Below are 14,815 nucleotides of genomic sequence, written 5' to 3' on the forward strand. Positions count from 1 at the left end.
CACACACACACACACACACACACACACACACACACACACACACACACACACACACACAAACAAACACCCAAGATCCTAAATCGTAAAGTATCAAGGAATGCAAGTATTCTATATAAATATTAAAGAAGAAAAGAATGTCTTGAGTATAAACAATTAGATGAAAATGATCTGAAAGTTGTCTTTTTACAGTATTTATATTTATCACCCTTCTAGGAATATCAGGTAATTAGGAAATCAGCCCGCTCCCTCAGCATCGTTCAAGTAGACTCTCCATGGAGACTGGGGCAACCATCCATTATCTCTACCATTGTGCTGATGAAAGGCCAGGGCAAGGTGAGTGCTCTCGTTTGACACAAATCCAGTCTGAGTGTCATTGTAGTTTAAATATGCAGCATGTTTTATTCATTTTTTTGTGCTTTCTTCTTTCTGTCATTTGAAAAACATTAAGTCACTGGAAGTGCTGAATTTAGGATTACATTTTATTGAATAATACATGCCAACCATCTGCCTACAGGACACATTGCAGTGTCTTATTTCAAGTTCTCAAATTTTTAATTTCTTTTTCAAAATTACTATCAACATCATTCCTCAATTTCACTAAAAGCTATTCATATGAGGGAAATATACAGCAAAAGACTGAATTTTAACACTCATACAGTTTGGTTTCTAGTTTTAAAGCACTCTGTGCAAAGTAAAACAGTCAGACTGAGAAAACTTTTACCTGTACAGATCCCTGAAATTACTTTAGTTGTAATTTGGCACAACAAAATTATTTATAAATAAACTGAATTAAATGGAATTACTAAAATATGTCAGTCACTATATAAATAATATGTATTTGCAGCTTTTTACAAAAATCTATTTTCTTACAGCACAAGCACATTCTGGGCTCTATATTACTAATGTTTAGAACACAGTTTTTATGCCATTTTAAAGTTTCTATTGTTTTTTATATTCTTGTGCATAATTAGTTTGCTTAAATTGTGACAATTACAGATTTAGGAAGGCAGCAAGTAATTTGGTACAATATTAAGACTGACTTTTATCTAACAGAAAGTAATATGTTTACCACGACCTAGTTAATATACCTGTGCAACCCAAAATGTATGTGGTAAGTTCAAAACTTTACTAAGAACTTACTACACAACAACTTGTACAATTATCATTAAATTAGTTATATATTTCTAGTCTTTGCAAAGTATAGTATATAAGTAGAAAACTTTTTTCAAGTCATATTTTTTATTTTCAACAATGTATTTACTGTATACAGTATATTTAGATTTTATCCTCATATCCTTGTGCTTTCGGCAGAAGATACTCGCATTTTTACCCCCACTTCAGCCACTGAGTGTTTTTATTTTACATAATGACACTACTGAGAACTGTTGAATCAAGAGTAGTAATAGATAGTGATTCAAAGGAACATAAGAATGTTAAAGGGGCAATATCATGTAAAATCAACTTTTTTGAGTTTTATATAAATGGTAAATGGACTGTACTTATATAGCACTTTTCTATCCATCCAGGACACTCAAAGCTCTTCACACTACAATATGTGTCCTCATTTACCCATTCACACAGCACTTTTTTATGTCTCTACAAAGCTAATATGAACAATCATCTATGGAGACTAATCAGTGCCAGTCACATTCATACACTGATGGGACACACATCAGAGGTATTGGGGTTAAGTATCTTGCCCAAGGACACAACAACTGAGACAGCTGGATGGAGGATTGAACCGGTGACCTTCAGGTTCCAGGATGACTCCCCTAGCCTAGTTAAAGGGACAGAGGCCAATTTCAAGGTGTTTAGAAACAGATATGATGAGAAGTCAAGTTTATTTTCTATTTAAACATATAAACAACAGTTTAGTAACAACCGAATCAGAAACAGTTTTATTGCCATTGTCAATGAACAGGATTCACAGACTAGGAACTTGCAGTTTAGAACACCTATTCAAGAAACATAAACATGGGGGAACAGGTGAACAGGTCATTTGCAACCAGGTCGCGCTACCTTTAACAGCTGGAAATACACAATAGGGAAGTTAAATTAAAAAAACATTGCTCTGATCCTATATTCACATCAGAAACACAAGGTCATATAAACAAAAAAACACTCGTGACAGAGCAGACTGGGACAGGGAGGCAGCTTGGGTCAAGTCACATGAGATGGGGTGGGGGTTCAGTTCAGTGGAGCTGGTGGCATTGAAGGTAGATCTCCGTGATAGAGCCCGACACCAGCACCCCCAGAGTCCAGAGTCAATGATGTTATCATCTCCATGCTTGGTTCATCAGAGTTCAGAGTTTCCTCCTTCTCGGCCTTGGGTTCACAGCCAACACGGGTGATGGGGATGGGAGGGGAATCAAGCCCCTGTTGACATAACATCCAGGAGAGTTTAGATAAGCATGGCCGTCGAGGCCAAGCAGCTGGGAGCCAATTAGATAAACACAATTATTTTGGGACAAAGCAACCTTGACTTTTCTGCTGCTTTTACAGTCTTAACTGCATCTCTAAAGTGGCGGGGAAAAAAGTCCCAATAAGACAAATTCTGGGTCCTCTCGCCTCTCACCGTCTGGAGCTTCACCCAGATATAATCCCAAATGCCAGAGGCACGCTCCTGGGCTGCAATTCTTGTCAGAACCACATCCAGTTTGCGGTTTACCTGCCCCAACAACTGAGTCTGTGCACCCCCACTCTGGCAGAGTCCATCCACTGTGCCCGACAGCTTCTCAATGGCCCGGACTGCTGTCAGGATCACTTTCACCTTTTGATAAAACAGGAATCCACCTCCTCCGATCAGTAGAAATCCAGTTATCATAAATCCAAATATATACAAATCTCCCACGTCTTCAATGGAAAGTGGCGCCAGACACATCAGGTTCCAGCTGCCCCAAGAACCACTGATGTGCCCCCGAAGGTGACATTTATGTTTATATAAATCTCAAAATTATATAATTATATCATAATTATATATAATATATATAATAATATATAAATTATATATAATTATATTATTTATATATTTTAAAACTCAACCATCTGCCCTTAATGACTATAGACCTGTTGCCCTGACATCCCACATCATGAAGGTCCTAGAGAGACTCCTGTTGACCCACCTGAGTAAGCAAACAAGCACACATCAGGACTCCCTGCAGTTTGCTTATCGTCATGGAGTTGGAGTTGACGATGCCATCATACACCTGTTTCAACAAACCCACTGTCATCTGGACAAAGCAGGCAGCACTGTGAGGATCATATTCTTTGATTTCTCCGGTGCTTTTAACACAGTTCAGCCTGATTTACTTTGTCTGAAATGTCAGAAGACTCCGGTGGAGGCCTCAACAATCGCCTGGATCAAAGACTACCTGACAAACAGACCACAGTTTGTGAGACTGAAGGACTGTGTGTCTAACCAGGTGGTCAGCAGCACAGGAGCTCCACAGGGAACTGTACTCTCACCATTCCTGTTCACACTGTACACTTCAGACTTCCAGCACAAGTCAGACTGCTGTCATCTACAGAAATATTCAGATGACTCTGCAGTTGTTGGGTGTATCAGAGATGGACAGGAAGCTGAGGACAGAGAGCTGGTTGACCGCTTTGTGGCATGGTGTAGGAACAATCATCTCATCTTGAATGTCAACAAAACAAAGGAGATGATTGTAGATTTCAGGAGAAATAGTATTAGATCAAACCCTGTTTCCATCATGGGAGAAGAAGTGGAGGTGGTTGAGGAATATAAATACCTCGGTGTTCATCTGGACAACAGACTGGACTGGAGACTCAACAGTGAAGCAGTCTACAAGAAAGGACAGAGCAGACTGTACTTCTTAAGGAAGCTGAAATCCTTCAATGTATCTTCTACGAGTCTGTTGTTGAGAGTGTCATCTCTTCTGCTGTCATCTGTTGGGCTAGCAGCATCAGAGCCAGGGACCTAAAAAGACTAAACAACCTGATAAAGAAGGCTGGTTCTGTTCTGGGGACGACTGTGGAATCTCTGGAGATGATGGTGCAAAGAAGGATTTTACATAAAATCAAGAACATTGTGGACAACCCTGACCATCCTCTTCATCAGACTATCATAGAAAGACAAAGTGTCTTCAGTCGGAGGCTTCTTCAACTTCGCTGTAATACAGACCGCTACAGAAGATCTTTCCTGCCCACAGCCATCAGCATCTACAATAAGTTTTTAGTTAAATGAGTTACAACAACAAATTTCCCTCTGGGATCAATAAAGTATTTTTGAATTTGAATTGAATTAGAATTTATTGACTTTAGACATTTACTTGACTTTATTATGGTGTAGAATTTAAGCATATGTCTGAGAAAAACATAATATTGCCCCTTTAAGAACTGTTTTGATGGCAAAATTAGTAGATTCATGCAGATGTTGTTTGATGTAACATTGAGATGTAAATTCTACAGGGTCTTGGATTCAGTATTGTTGGTGGGCAGGACTCAGCGCGTGGTCAGATGGGGATTTTTGTAAAAACTATTTTCCTTCATGGAGCTGCAGCAGCTGATGGACGACTTAAAGAGGGTAATCAAATGTGCTTTTAATTTTACAGAAACATCTCTTGACCTGTTGATGTTTGTTTCTTAGCTGTCATAGTCTGTATTTATTTTCCTTGGTTTTCCTAGTGTTTCTATGTTTCCCCTGTGTGTCTCAGCTCAGCTGCCCTGCATTACCTTGATTTTCACCCTCGTATTTCTCCCCAGGTGTTTTCTGTTTGTTCATTAGGTTTCAGTGTATTTAAGCCCTGTCCTGTCTCAGTCTTATTGTCAGATCATTGTGTTTTGTCTCTGAACTTTGTCTCCCTCATGCCTGTTCCTTTTTGAGATCCTGTGAGTATTTTGAGCTGCATCGACAGCATTTTTTGTTATTTAATAAATCCTTTTTGTCCCATTCTGAACCTGCCTGCGCCCTGGGTCTATTCCTGTCATTAGATGACTTTGCATTGCAACAAGTTTATTTCAATTTTGAACCCCTTGATGACGCTGTAAGGTATACTTATAAACCCTCCTCTTTTGAGACGGGCTCTCCTCCCGCTTATCGGCGCACTCATGTGGCATATGTATGTGTACAGGTTCACCAGTGTCTCTATTTTCTTAGATGCCTTCGACTGTGGTGTTTCTAAAACGATAATGCTGATCTTTTATAGGGCAACCATCGAGTCTATTCTTAGATTTGGCATCACTGTTTGGGTTGGAAATCTCACTGTTAAATAAAAAACTTAAATCCAAAGTATGGTGAAGATGGCAAGTAATATTATCAACACTCCAGATTTATCTACTCCACAACTCCTGTTTGAGCAGGCTACCATCAGGCAAGCTGAGAACATCTTGTCTGATGGGTCCCATGTACTCGCGTCAGAATATGTTCTGGGAGAAGGTTCAGGGTCCCCCTTTGCAAATGAAATCTTTTGAAACATTCATTTGTACAAATGAATGTTTCTCTCTATTAATCTGATAAATGGCAGACGAGCAGGGACTGGACAGTGTGATAGGAGGTCCAGACAATGACTAAGACTAGCATGTAGAGGATGTATTGGGGATGTACTGTTGAGCTGATCTGATATGACATTTGTGGTTTTAATGTATTTTTTTATGCATTATTCATTGTTATTGTCCTTTTGATGAGTTTTATTGCAATTGCTATTGTCATGTTGTAGTGCTTGCCCCTGCTTTCAGGACAAATTTCTCCCACGGGAGACTAAGAACTTATCTTATCTTATCTTATCTTATCTTATCTTATCTTATCTTATCTTATCTTATCTTATCTTATCGATTCAGGAAATTAATGTCTGCCCCATTAATATTTATGCTCACAAGCGGCTATACTGATGAAGTGAAAAATATCTAAACCCCTCCACCATTTATTCCGTTTCAAGGGTCTGAATTCTTTCAAACTCAAAGGCCTTACCTATACAGTGACGAAAGAATTCTTTCAGCTGGTTGCAAGGAGAATTAGTCCAGATCTGATCACATTCTTCTGACAGCCACGTCCTTTTTCATTCAGGAAGTTGATCCATCAAGCAGCCTGCAGTGAATCACCTCTCGAACACTCTCATTAACTGCGATCTTCCACTCTTTAGACTTTTGCACTTGTTTCTGTCTGGATTGGTTTTAGTGGTCTGGAGGTAGACCCCAAGGACGTTGTTTTTAATGTCATTGGGCTAGGACAACCAATAAGAACCTTTGACTTCTAGAACCAGCACATTTGTTTTTTTAACACCATGTAAGAGTCACATCACAAGAAAATACAATGCAATTGAATGTTCACAACTTGTAGAGACTTTTAATTGCTCTTTTAATGAATATTGGCAAAGCAGTGCATAGCATTCAGTGGCTGAAGAAAATTAGGTTACATTTAGAGAAGTCACATCATTCAATGAGAAAAATCTGTCCCTAATCAAGTTGCATTAATTTAGCCATAATATTTGGATGAGGATTGAGGATGTAGGATCTTTCATAACTTACGAGCTGAACTGTCTTTGGTCTTGTGGTTCCAGATTTAATTCACAAGAAGTTCTTCATGATGTCCACTTGTCCGATTACTAGATGAAATTTAGTGATCCATGAGAGGTTTTGGAGTTGATGCTCAAATCTTCAGCTTGCATGCTTTCAGAAATCTTCTGTTCTTCTCATATCTTCAACTTGCAGGTCTTCTAGCAATCTTCTGTTCTTCAGTCTTTCCCCCACCCCTGGCTTAAAGCCAGGGAGAGCCATGTGTCCTCTTCAGATGTCTTCAGGAAATTTCCTCCAAACATCCTCCATTGTTCTTCCTTTTATACACTCAATCAGGCGGAAGAATGGCTTTTTTTTTGGTATCATACTGCTTTAAGAAGCTCTTATTGGTTTGGAATGCATGTCGTCCAATGGAGTGATTCAGAGGTTACCATGACAACGCTTAGCTTCCTCTTTCAATGGTTGCCTCTGTCGCTGACAGGTTCAAATGTCACTTGACGTCTGGAGTAGTTGCAGAAGTTCCTGTTTCCTCACACTCACAACTGACTAAGCTCAAAATCAACTTTTATCACATTAGCAGCCTTCTAAAAATATTTCCCAATAACCTTTATTACAAGATTATTGTACTTTGAATCAGAGTTATATTCATATGTTGTTACAGAATATACAAAGTTGTTACAATGTTTAAACTATGTAAGACCAAAAGCAAAGCATTCTCCTATAATCTACTTTTCTCTAATTGTTTTTGCAATAGTTAAAGGTACAGTCTGTAACTTTTCTAAAAAATACATTTTTAACATTTGTTCACTTTGTCATTATCACCTGACAGATTGATATTGGACAGGTAATCACTGAAAAAAACTGAAGTCCTCTGGCTCCTCCCGGTTGTACTACAGCCAAAATAAAGCCAAGCTATAATCGAAGTGCACCTGGCATTGAATAGCCAAAGAAAACCGAGGTATTTTCGTGAACAAGCAGCCCCCCCACCCCCGTTCCTGCCCGCATCGCGCATCTGTGGCCGCGCACGTTCTCGTTCAGAGAGTCAGACTGCAGCTATGGCTGCTGGCGGATAAACAACCTACCAGGCCAACCAGTAGATCGGGATCTACCGGTAGATCTTTAGCTGTTAGCAGTAGCTCGCGGACCAATGGATCATGGACTTGTAGAACGCAACATTGTTTAACATTGCAGCCTTATACGCGCTCTTCGCAACATTTGTTTAACATTGCAGTCTTCAACGCACTCTTTGCAACGTTTGTTTAACATTGCATTCTTGATGATGAACGAAAGACAGCTAACAAGCAAATAAAAACTTTTTATTTTCACCTGGAGTGGGAAGAGGACTCATGTAATTTGAGCGCTGCCTTGGCTTGTCTAAAAAGGATAACGTGGAACAGCATTTCTTTCAAAAGAATGCACAGACGCTAAGAGGTGGATTTCCCCTCCTAAAGTAAGGCTGCTATGCTAATGCAGCCCCGTACCTGCCTCAACACATGTCTTTCAGCGATGACGAAGTTATGAAAGAAGCATTTGATGCTGCAGATGTGCTTTTCCATGATTTTAAAAGTAAAAGTGAGATTGTGGCTGCTATAAAGACGTGCAGTTGTCCACCAGGATGGATGGATGTGTCCAAATTCGTGTCCGTGTTTCAGTCTGGACTGCTCTGGGTTGAAAATTAGGTTTTGACTCTGCAAAATGACATTGGGCTCAAATCCAGAGCAACAAGTCGTATGGATGGAGAGTTCTGGGGTCTGCGTTCTCTCACATGAAAATCATCAAGTCCAACAACAGATCCACAAAGACTGGTGATCATGTGGAGACCTGCTTACACCTCAACCACCTCATACTGCCTGTCTATGAGACCTTGGCCTCCTCTCAGTGTCAGAAGTCCCACTAAGGTAGACATACATTTTTTTACATTATTTATTTGTACATTATTTTTATATAGCTTGCATAAAAAGTTGTCTCCTCTAGACRTGTCACAATGTGTCTGTATGTTTTTTTTATTACATTTTAGACCAAACTAGTGTCTTATACCCTGACTGGCACCTTTGTGTTATTTATTTATTTTGCAGTTTGGGTGTGCCCTTGTTTTCCATACCTAGCGTGGCTGTGTGTGTGTCTTGTTTATAGGTGGTGAACCAGGTGGAACTCTTTGAACGGTCTGGAGCCGGCAGTCTGGACCAGTGAGGGACTGAGCTCTTCAACACCTACAGATGACACCATCCTGCATGATGCAGATTGAGGTTTGAAATAGTTGTTGGAGATATGTGAATCTGCACCATCGTAAGTCACCTTTTGTAATAGTATAAACGAGAGAGTTTTATATTGTGTACTTTGACTTTAGTTTTTTGTTTTGATTTTCCTCCCCTGTATGGAGAGAAAGAGAGGAGAGTTCTTTGAATAAATGGGAGATGAGTTCCCATGCTCCAAAGTTATTTGGCTCTGTGGTTCTTGCACTGGACAGGTTTTCCAGCCCTCATAGCTCGCACATTACAGGGAGTACTAATTGAAGGAGGTAAAAAAAAATCCTTTTTGTTTGAGCATCACTTTTCTGTTTCTCTGTCAGGAGTTAAGTAAGGATTTTATATTTTCTTTTTTTTTGAAGGTAAATATATGGTTAAGTAGATAGTTTTGTTTGGCAATACTTTAAATAAAAAAAAACTAGCAACACATTACGTTCTGTTTTATTTATTTTAAAGAAGTGAGGAGTAGGGAGACGAAAAAATATTTTTTTCGATACTGAGATTGGACAAGTTGATCTCGGCAAACTGCCGACTTCAAAAGTAGCTCGGTTCAAAAAAGGTTGGGCACCCCTGACCTACACCCTACAACCTGGATTGGCACCTGTTCTAAAACCCAACACAGGGAAACAGAAGACCCAGGAAGAAATCCAAGCTGAAAAGAATGAATTTAGAACCACTGCAGTAAAGGGTGTTTTTCCACTATTAGTCCATGGGCCAGACCCCAATTTTTTGGCCACGGGTACCACTCAAGGTAGTTGAGGTTGCAATACATTGTTTGAAAGCTTGAAATCTCAGCTTTACAATAAGATATGATACCAATCACAGTTTCATAGCTGTTAGATGTTACAGCGTGTTTATGGAAACAAATTTGACAATTTTTCGCCACTACTTTTAATTTAATGTTTATTATATATTTTGTTTAAAGGCACAGTGTGTAGGATTTTGTCAATTCTTTTAGCCGAAATTGAGATAATCACTAATGACAATAATAAAAAAAAAACATGTTTAATCATTGCAGACAAAGARCTTGTTTTATTATTTTTACCTAATAAAAAGCTGTTTATATCTCCATGGTCGCGGGTCTCCACTACAGGCAGCCGCCATCTTGCACCGCCATCTTGTCCACGAAGGCTCATGAAGGACAAACTGCATTGGCGGCGTCAAAAACGATTTTAGTTGTAATACTATAAATGTAATATTTGTTGTCTGTCATTGTAGCTTGGATAATTTTACTTATTAAAGCTCATAATCTTACCACTTGAAACATCACTAGCCCTGAAGCTGCTGGTAGACATCGCAGCAACTCCTTTGCGTTTGGAAGCGGGGGGTGGGGGGAGGACCAGGGAGGATGATTCAACCACTCAACCACTAGATGTCGCTGAAAACAACAAATCCTACACACTGTGCCTTTAAAATCGCATATTTGCAAGTAAAAAAATATAGATTTATGTTATCTGGGCTGAGCAATCCATTTCTGATGACGTTTTTGTAAAATAAAGACAAGGACATTGTGAAAGTCAAGGTCAAATACAAATAATATACTAAAATCAGATATAAGTTCTAAATTTCTGATTCTTAACATCTATCATATAATAGAAGGAAATGTACCTTTATCTGAAAGAGTATATTTTCTACTTTCAGAAAATGTGTAATATTCCTATATTTTAATCACTTTTTGAATAACAAAGCACACATTTTTGTATGTATACAAGTTTGCAAGTGAGTTACCAATTAGGGATGCTAAAAATTAATTGACTTATGATTAATTGCCGAATAATGGTTTATTAGATTAAAATTTCTTCCATTTGATTAATTGAAATCATCCCTTTAAACCTTATTTCAGTGTAGTTTTGCCTCCATCCAGCAGAGGGCGTTGCTGCTCTCAGACTGGCCTAACTCTACCCCAGCCCTGTTAAACTGAGCAGAAAGCCATCTCAATGTGGGCAGGACTGCAAACTCGCGAGTCTTATTTAGTTTTATTTGTGACACAACAATAATAGTGGACTACACCAAACTGGAAGGAACTGGAAAGAAAAGTACCGAAGGCTGTACTGGACTATCCAGCAGTATGACACTAAAGACAAGAGAGCAGGACGACAGCGAACATTAAGCTAACTGTGGCTAAAGTTAGCTTCCTCTTGTTGAAAGAAAAAAACTTACAGTTGCTAGAAATATTAACTTTAAATTAATCTAATCTGTGTGAGAAAACCCAGCCAGTAAACCAATCTAATGAACAGTAACTGATGTCAGATCATGCCGTGCAGCCCAGCTAAGATAGAAGCAGAGGTAATGTAAAGCCACCCAAGCACATACGTCTCCCATTTGCTGTGAAGTCTTTCACAGGAAACACAGAGCTGATATCTGAATCACCTTGGTCATGGTGTTTACTACTCCCAAATAAAGGAGATAGACACATCACTCTTTGTTCAGAAATTAGAATTTTCAAAGGATGATACTGTATCCCACTGCCAGAAAACATGTACCCTGGGGTATTCACAACCCTGGCCTGGGACAACATTGACCGACTTAAAGAGACACTCTGTGGGCAAGGCACATCCCACAGAGTGAATGGCATTGCTGTCCAGCCAAAAATATCAGGACCCTTACCAGAGCGTGTTCTATCTGCCCTCACCAAATCCAAGAAGAGGAGCATCAGTCCTGCCCCAGTAACGCTACCAACCTACAATGTTGGGAATCGAGCTGGTTCCCCAAGGATTAAGAGTATAGATGCCGCTACTATGAGAGAAGTTCACGATGCAAAGTTCAAGAACCACATTTGGCTCCTGACTCGCATGTCAGACCCTGAAAACCAGACCATCAGCAGTTGGACTGGTTTCAACATCCAGATTCGCAATGACATCACTGTCTCCCAGGATACTGTGGGCTACCGTCCTACTATCAATGCCCCTGCAACAAGATGTCCACTGTGAATGAAGTGCTGGAGCTAACACTTTGCATTATGCAGTCCTTACAACTCAAGGAAATAGTCTGTGTGTTTGACCAAGCACTATTTGCTAAAGCTGCTGAGATAGTGTGGAAACATGACAAATTCAAGAATATCATCATCAGAATGGGTGTTTTCCACACAATCTGCAATCTCCTCTCCATCATGGGTAAGAGGTTCAAGATGCAGGGCTCAGCGACCTGTGTGTGGAATCTGGGGTCATTGCAGAAGGATCAGTGGCTGGGCTGATGGAAGGCCGCAAGTACAACAGAGCAGTTAGAGTCCACAGGCTTGTGTACGAGGCACTGATGTGGCTTGCATGGAAAGGTTTCATTCTTTGGCTCCAGGACAACATACAGAAGATATCCATCACCTGGAAGAAACCCTGAAGAACACTGGAGACTTCCACAGCAGTGTGTATCAAGAATCCATCCAACTGTTGAGGATGAATCATGCACACGCACCTTGAAGCTCTTTCACATGTACCTGGAATCCCTCGGGAATGCACAGAGCCTGTCAGCATTTTGGGTATCTTACCTAAATATGGCAGAAATCATGCTGGATCTCATTCGAGCTACTAGAGAAGGAAACTGGATGCTTCACCTTGCAGCTATCTGAAAGATGATCCCATGGTGTTTTGCTTATGACAAGGTGAACTATGCATGCTTCCTGACCTGCTACTATGCCACAATGTCACAACTGCCCATAGAACACCCAAATGTGTATACTTACTTCATGAAAGGTGGCTTTGCAGTACTGACCGGGCCCCAAAATCCCTTTGGACATATTCCTGTAGATCAGACAATTGAAGAAATTATCAACAAAGACAACCAGATGTCCGGTGGCACAAAGGGGTTTAGCCTGAAAGCTGGAGCTGTGGCCAAGTACTATCTCACAGCTGAATACGTAGCAGATACCTAAGATAATTGAGGGCCATGATACATGTGGGACAACATAACTTCAAACATCCTGACCTATTGCTGCCTAGGATACAAAGAGATGAGGCCAATACCCCAGTCCCTTGTTCAGCTGATGGAGGTCAGTTGGATGAATCCCCTCAACTGTGATCAAAGTGAACTGGTCAGCCTGTCAACTGGAACTATTGCACTGCACAATGTAGCCAGAGACCTTCCTGAAGCCAATGACATAGGGGAAAAGGCATACCAAGCGTTCAAGCAACAGTGCATGGAAGCAGATACCCCATCCACAAAGTTCTATGACACAATGACAAAGAAGAAACTGAAAACATTCTCAGACATCAGAATGCAGTCCCATCACCATAGTCAATCCAAAGAAGTGGTCCTTAAAGCTGACAGGAAGCTGTTTGGCCAGATGATCCTTGTTGCAGAAAGCAGAAAGCTGCACACGAGTGAAGTACTGGCTCATCCTCTTGCGCCTTTGCCATGGACACTCGCGAATGGAGATGGGTCTTTACATAAAACCAACAAAGCATCCCTAGCCAGAGAGCTTGAGAAGATTGTTTCTCCTGCAGAAGTCATCCCAGGTTCATCTGCAATGGTCATTGATGGGATGAGTCTGGTCCAGAAACTGAAAGGAAATGACAAAACCTTCTCACAGCTTGCAGAATTGACATTGTCCAGTGTTCTCCATGAAGGTACAGAGAGCTGCCGCATCGATGTCGTGTTTGATGTTTACAAGGAGACATCCATTATAGATGCAGAAAGAGTCAATAGTGGTGCAGACTCAGGAATCCAGATCAGAAACATTGCACTTGGGCACCACATTCAACAATGGAGGAAGCTACTTTACAGCTCTTCCAACAAAGCAAGTCTGATCAAGTTCCTGGTGGAGCAGTGGAAGGCATCAAAACAGTGAGCAAAACTAAAAGAAAAGGTGTTATATGTTACCCGTGAACAACTGTGCTTCAAGATCACCAATGAAAAATGGGAAGAGCACAGAGCCGAAATGCTCACAGGAAGAAGCAGACACCCATCTCCTGCTCCATGCTCTTCATGCATCAGAATCTGGCCACAAGTCTGTGGTCATAACTGCTGAGGATACTGATGTCTTGGTTCTGTGCCTGGGGGTCAGTGGGAGTATCGCATGTCCTATTTACTTGAAGAGTGGCACAAGGGCCCAAATACGGTTCATAGCTATAACCAGCCTCAGGCATGCTCTGGGAGGTGGTGTCAAGGCTGCCAACTGTCACGCATTGAGCGTGAGTCTCACGCATCTGAGGGTTTTCTCATGCTCTCACACCACACTCCCAATTTCTCACGCTGAAAACTGACAAACACCAAAAACTCAACTCCGGTCCAGTTTATCATCATAAAAATACATGTATTGATATAAATCCAGTCCACGTTTTGACCACAACCCATGGAGTTGCACACAAGGACATGCCAGGTTGTTATCCAGTTCGCATTTTTGCACCAACCTTCCCTCTGCCTGTAAACAGCAGCTCTGTGTAGCGGGAGAGCATGGACCTGCAGACGAGGAAGCCCGGTGACGTTCTCCCCCTCCCACATTAAAAAAGAGTAAAGGTAAAATTAGCAAACATGTTAGAAAGAAAGGAGAAAGAGATGACTGGAGCAGATAGAGGGGGAAAGGAAAAAAGTTTGTGTAAGATGCAAATAAACATATTTTCTGTGATGAAGGGGCCGAACTAAAGCTGAAGTCAGCTGAGCCAGAGACAAAGGCCCAGCAGTAGGTTAGTTCTATCTACTGTACATTATCCATCATCCCAGACTGAGGTTGTGTTTAATGTTCTGTGAGCCCTGAACACATTCAGAAACACAAACACAGCATATCAGAAATGTTACACCATACCTGCAGAATTCTTTAATCTGCTTAAATAATTAAAATCCAGTCATACTGACTGACTAGAAAAATACACACTTTCTTTATTGTAAAAGAAAAAATATATCAAGTAATTTGTTTACTTCTTCTATTGCTACATTAATATATACTATATAGGTAAAGAAAAATACATTATTAATCTTTTATGTGTGTGTCTGTGTGTGTTCTGGTTCAGGTTAGGGTTAGCTATAGACCACTAATTGTTTTGTTTTTTTTCTTTTTTTGATGGCCTCCCTTCTCCCCCTTTAGCCATCCTCTCCACACCATTATTATGTTTTTTTTATAATAATAGGAGAAAAAAAAGAAAAAAGTGAAATGCATTGAGAAAGAG

The 14,815-nt window shown here is 40.4% G+C and overlaps 1 protein-coding gene across 1 annotated transcript in view; it reads left to right on the forward strand.

Annotated features, from left to right (window-relative positions):
* Positions 1 to 14,815, forward strand: part of pdzd2 (PDZ domain containing 2) — a gene marked incomplete at its 3' end in the record, with an annotated part of 123,902 nt that overhangs the window by 85,814 nt on the left and 23,273 nt on the right. The window contains 2 exon segments of the mRNA XM_014013289.1: positions 214 to 333; positions 4,432 to 4,546. Coding sequence (XP_013868743.1) covers positions 214 to 333; positions 4,432 to 4,546 — 235 coding nt within the window.

The sequence above is a fragment of the Austrofundulus limnaeus genome, unplaced genomic scaffold, assembly GCF_001266775.1.
Source record: "Austrofundulus limnaeus strain Quisiro unplaced genomic scaffold, Austrofundulus_limnaeus-1.0 Scaffold99, whole genome shotgun sequence".
NCBI lineage: Eukaryota > Metazoa > Chordata > Actinopteri > Cyprinodontiformes > Rivulidae > Austrofundulus > Austrofundulus limnaeus.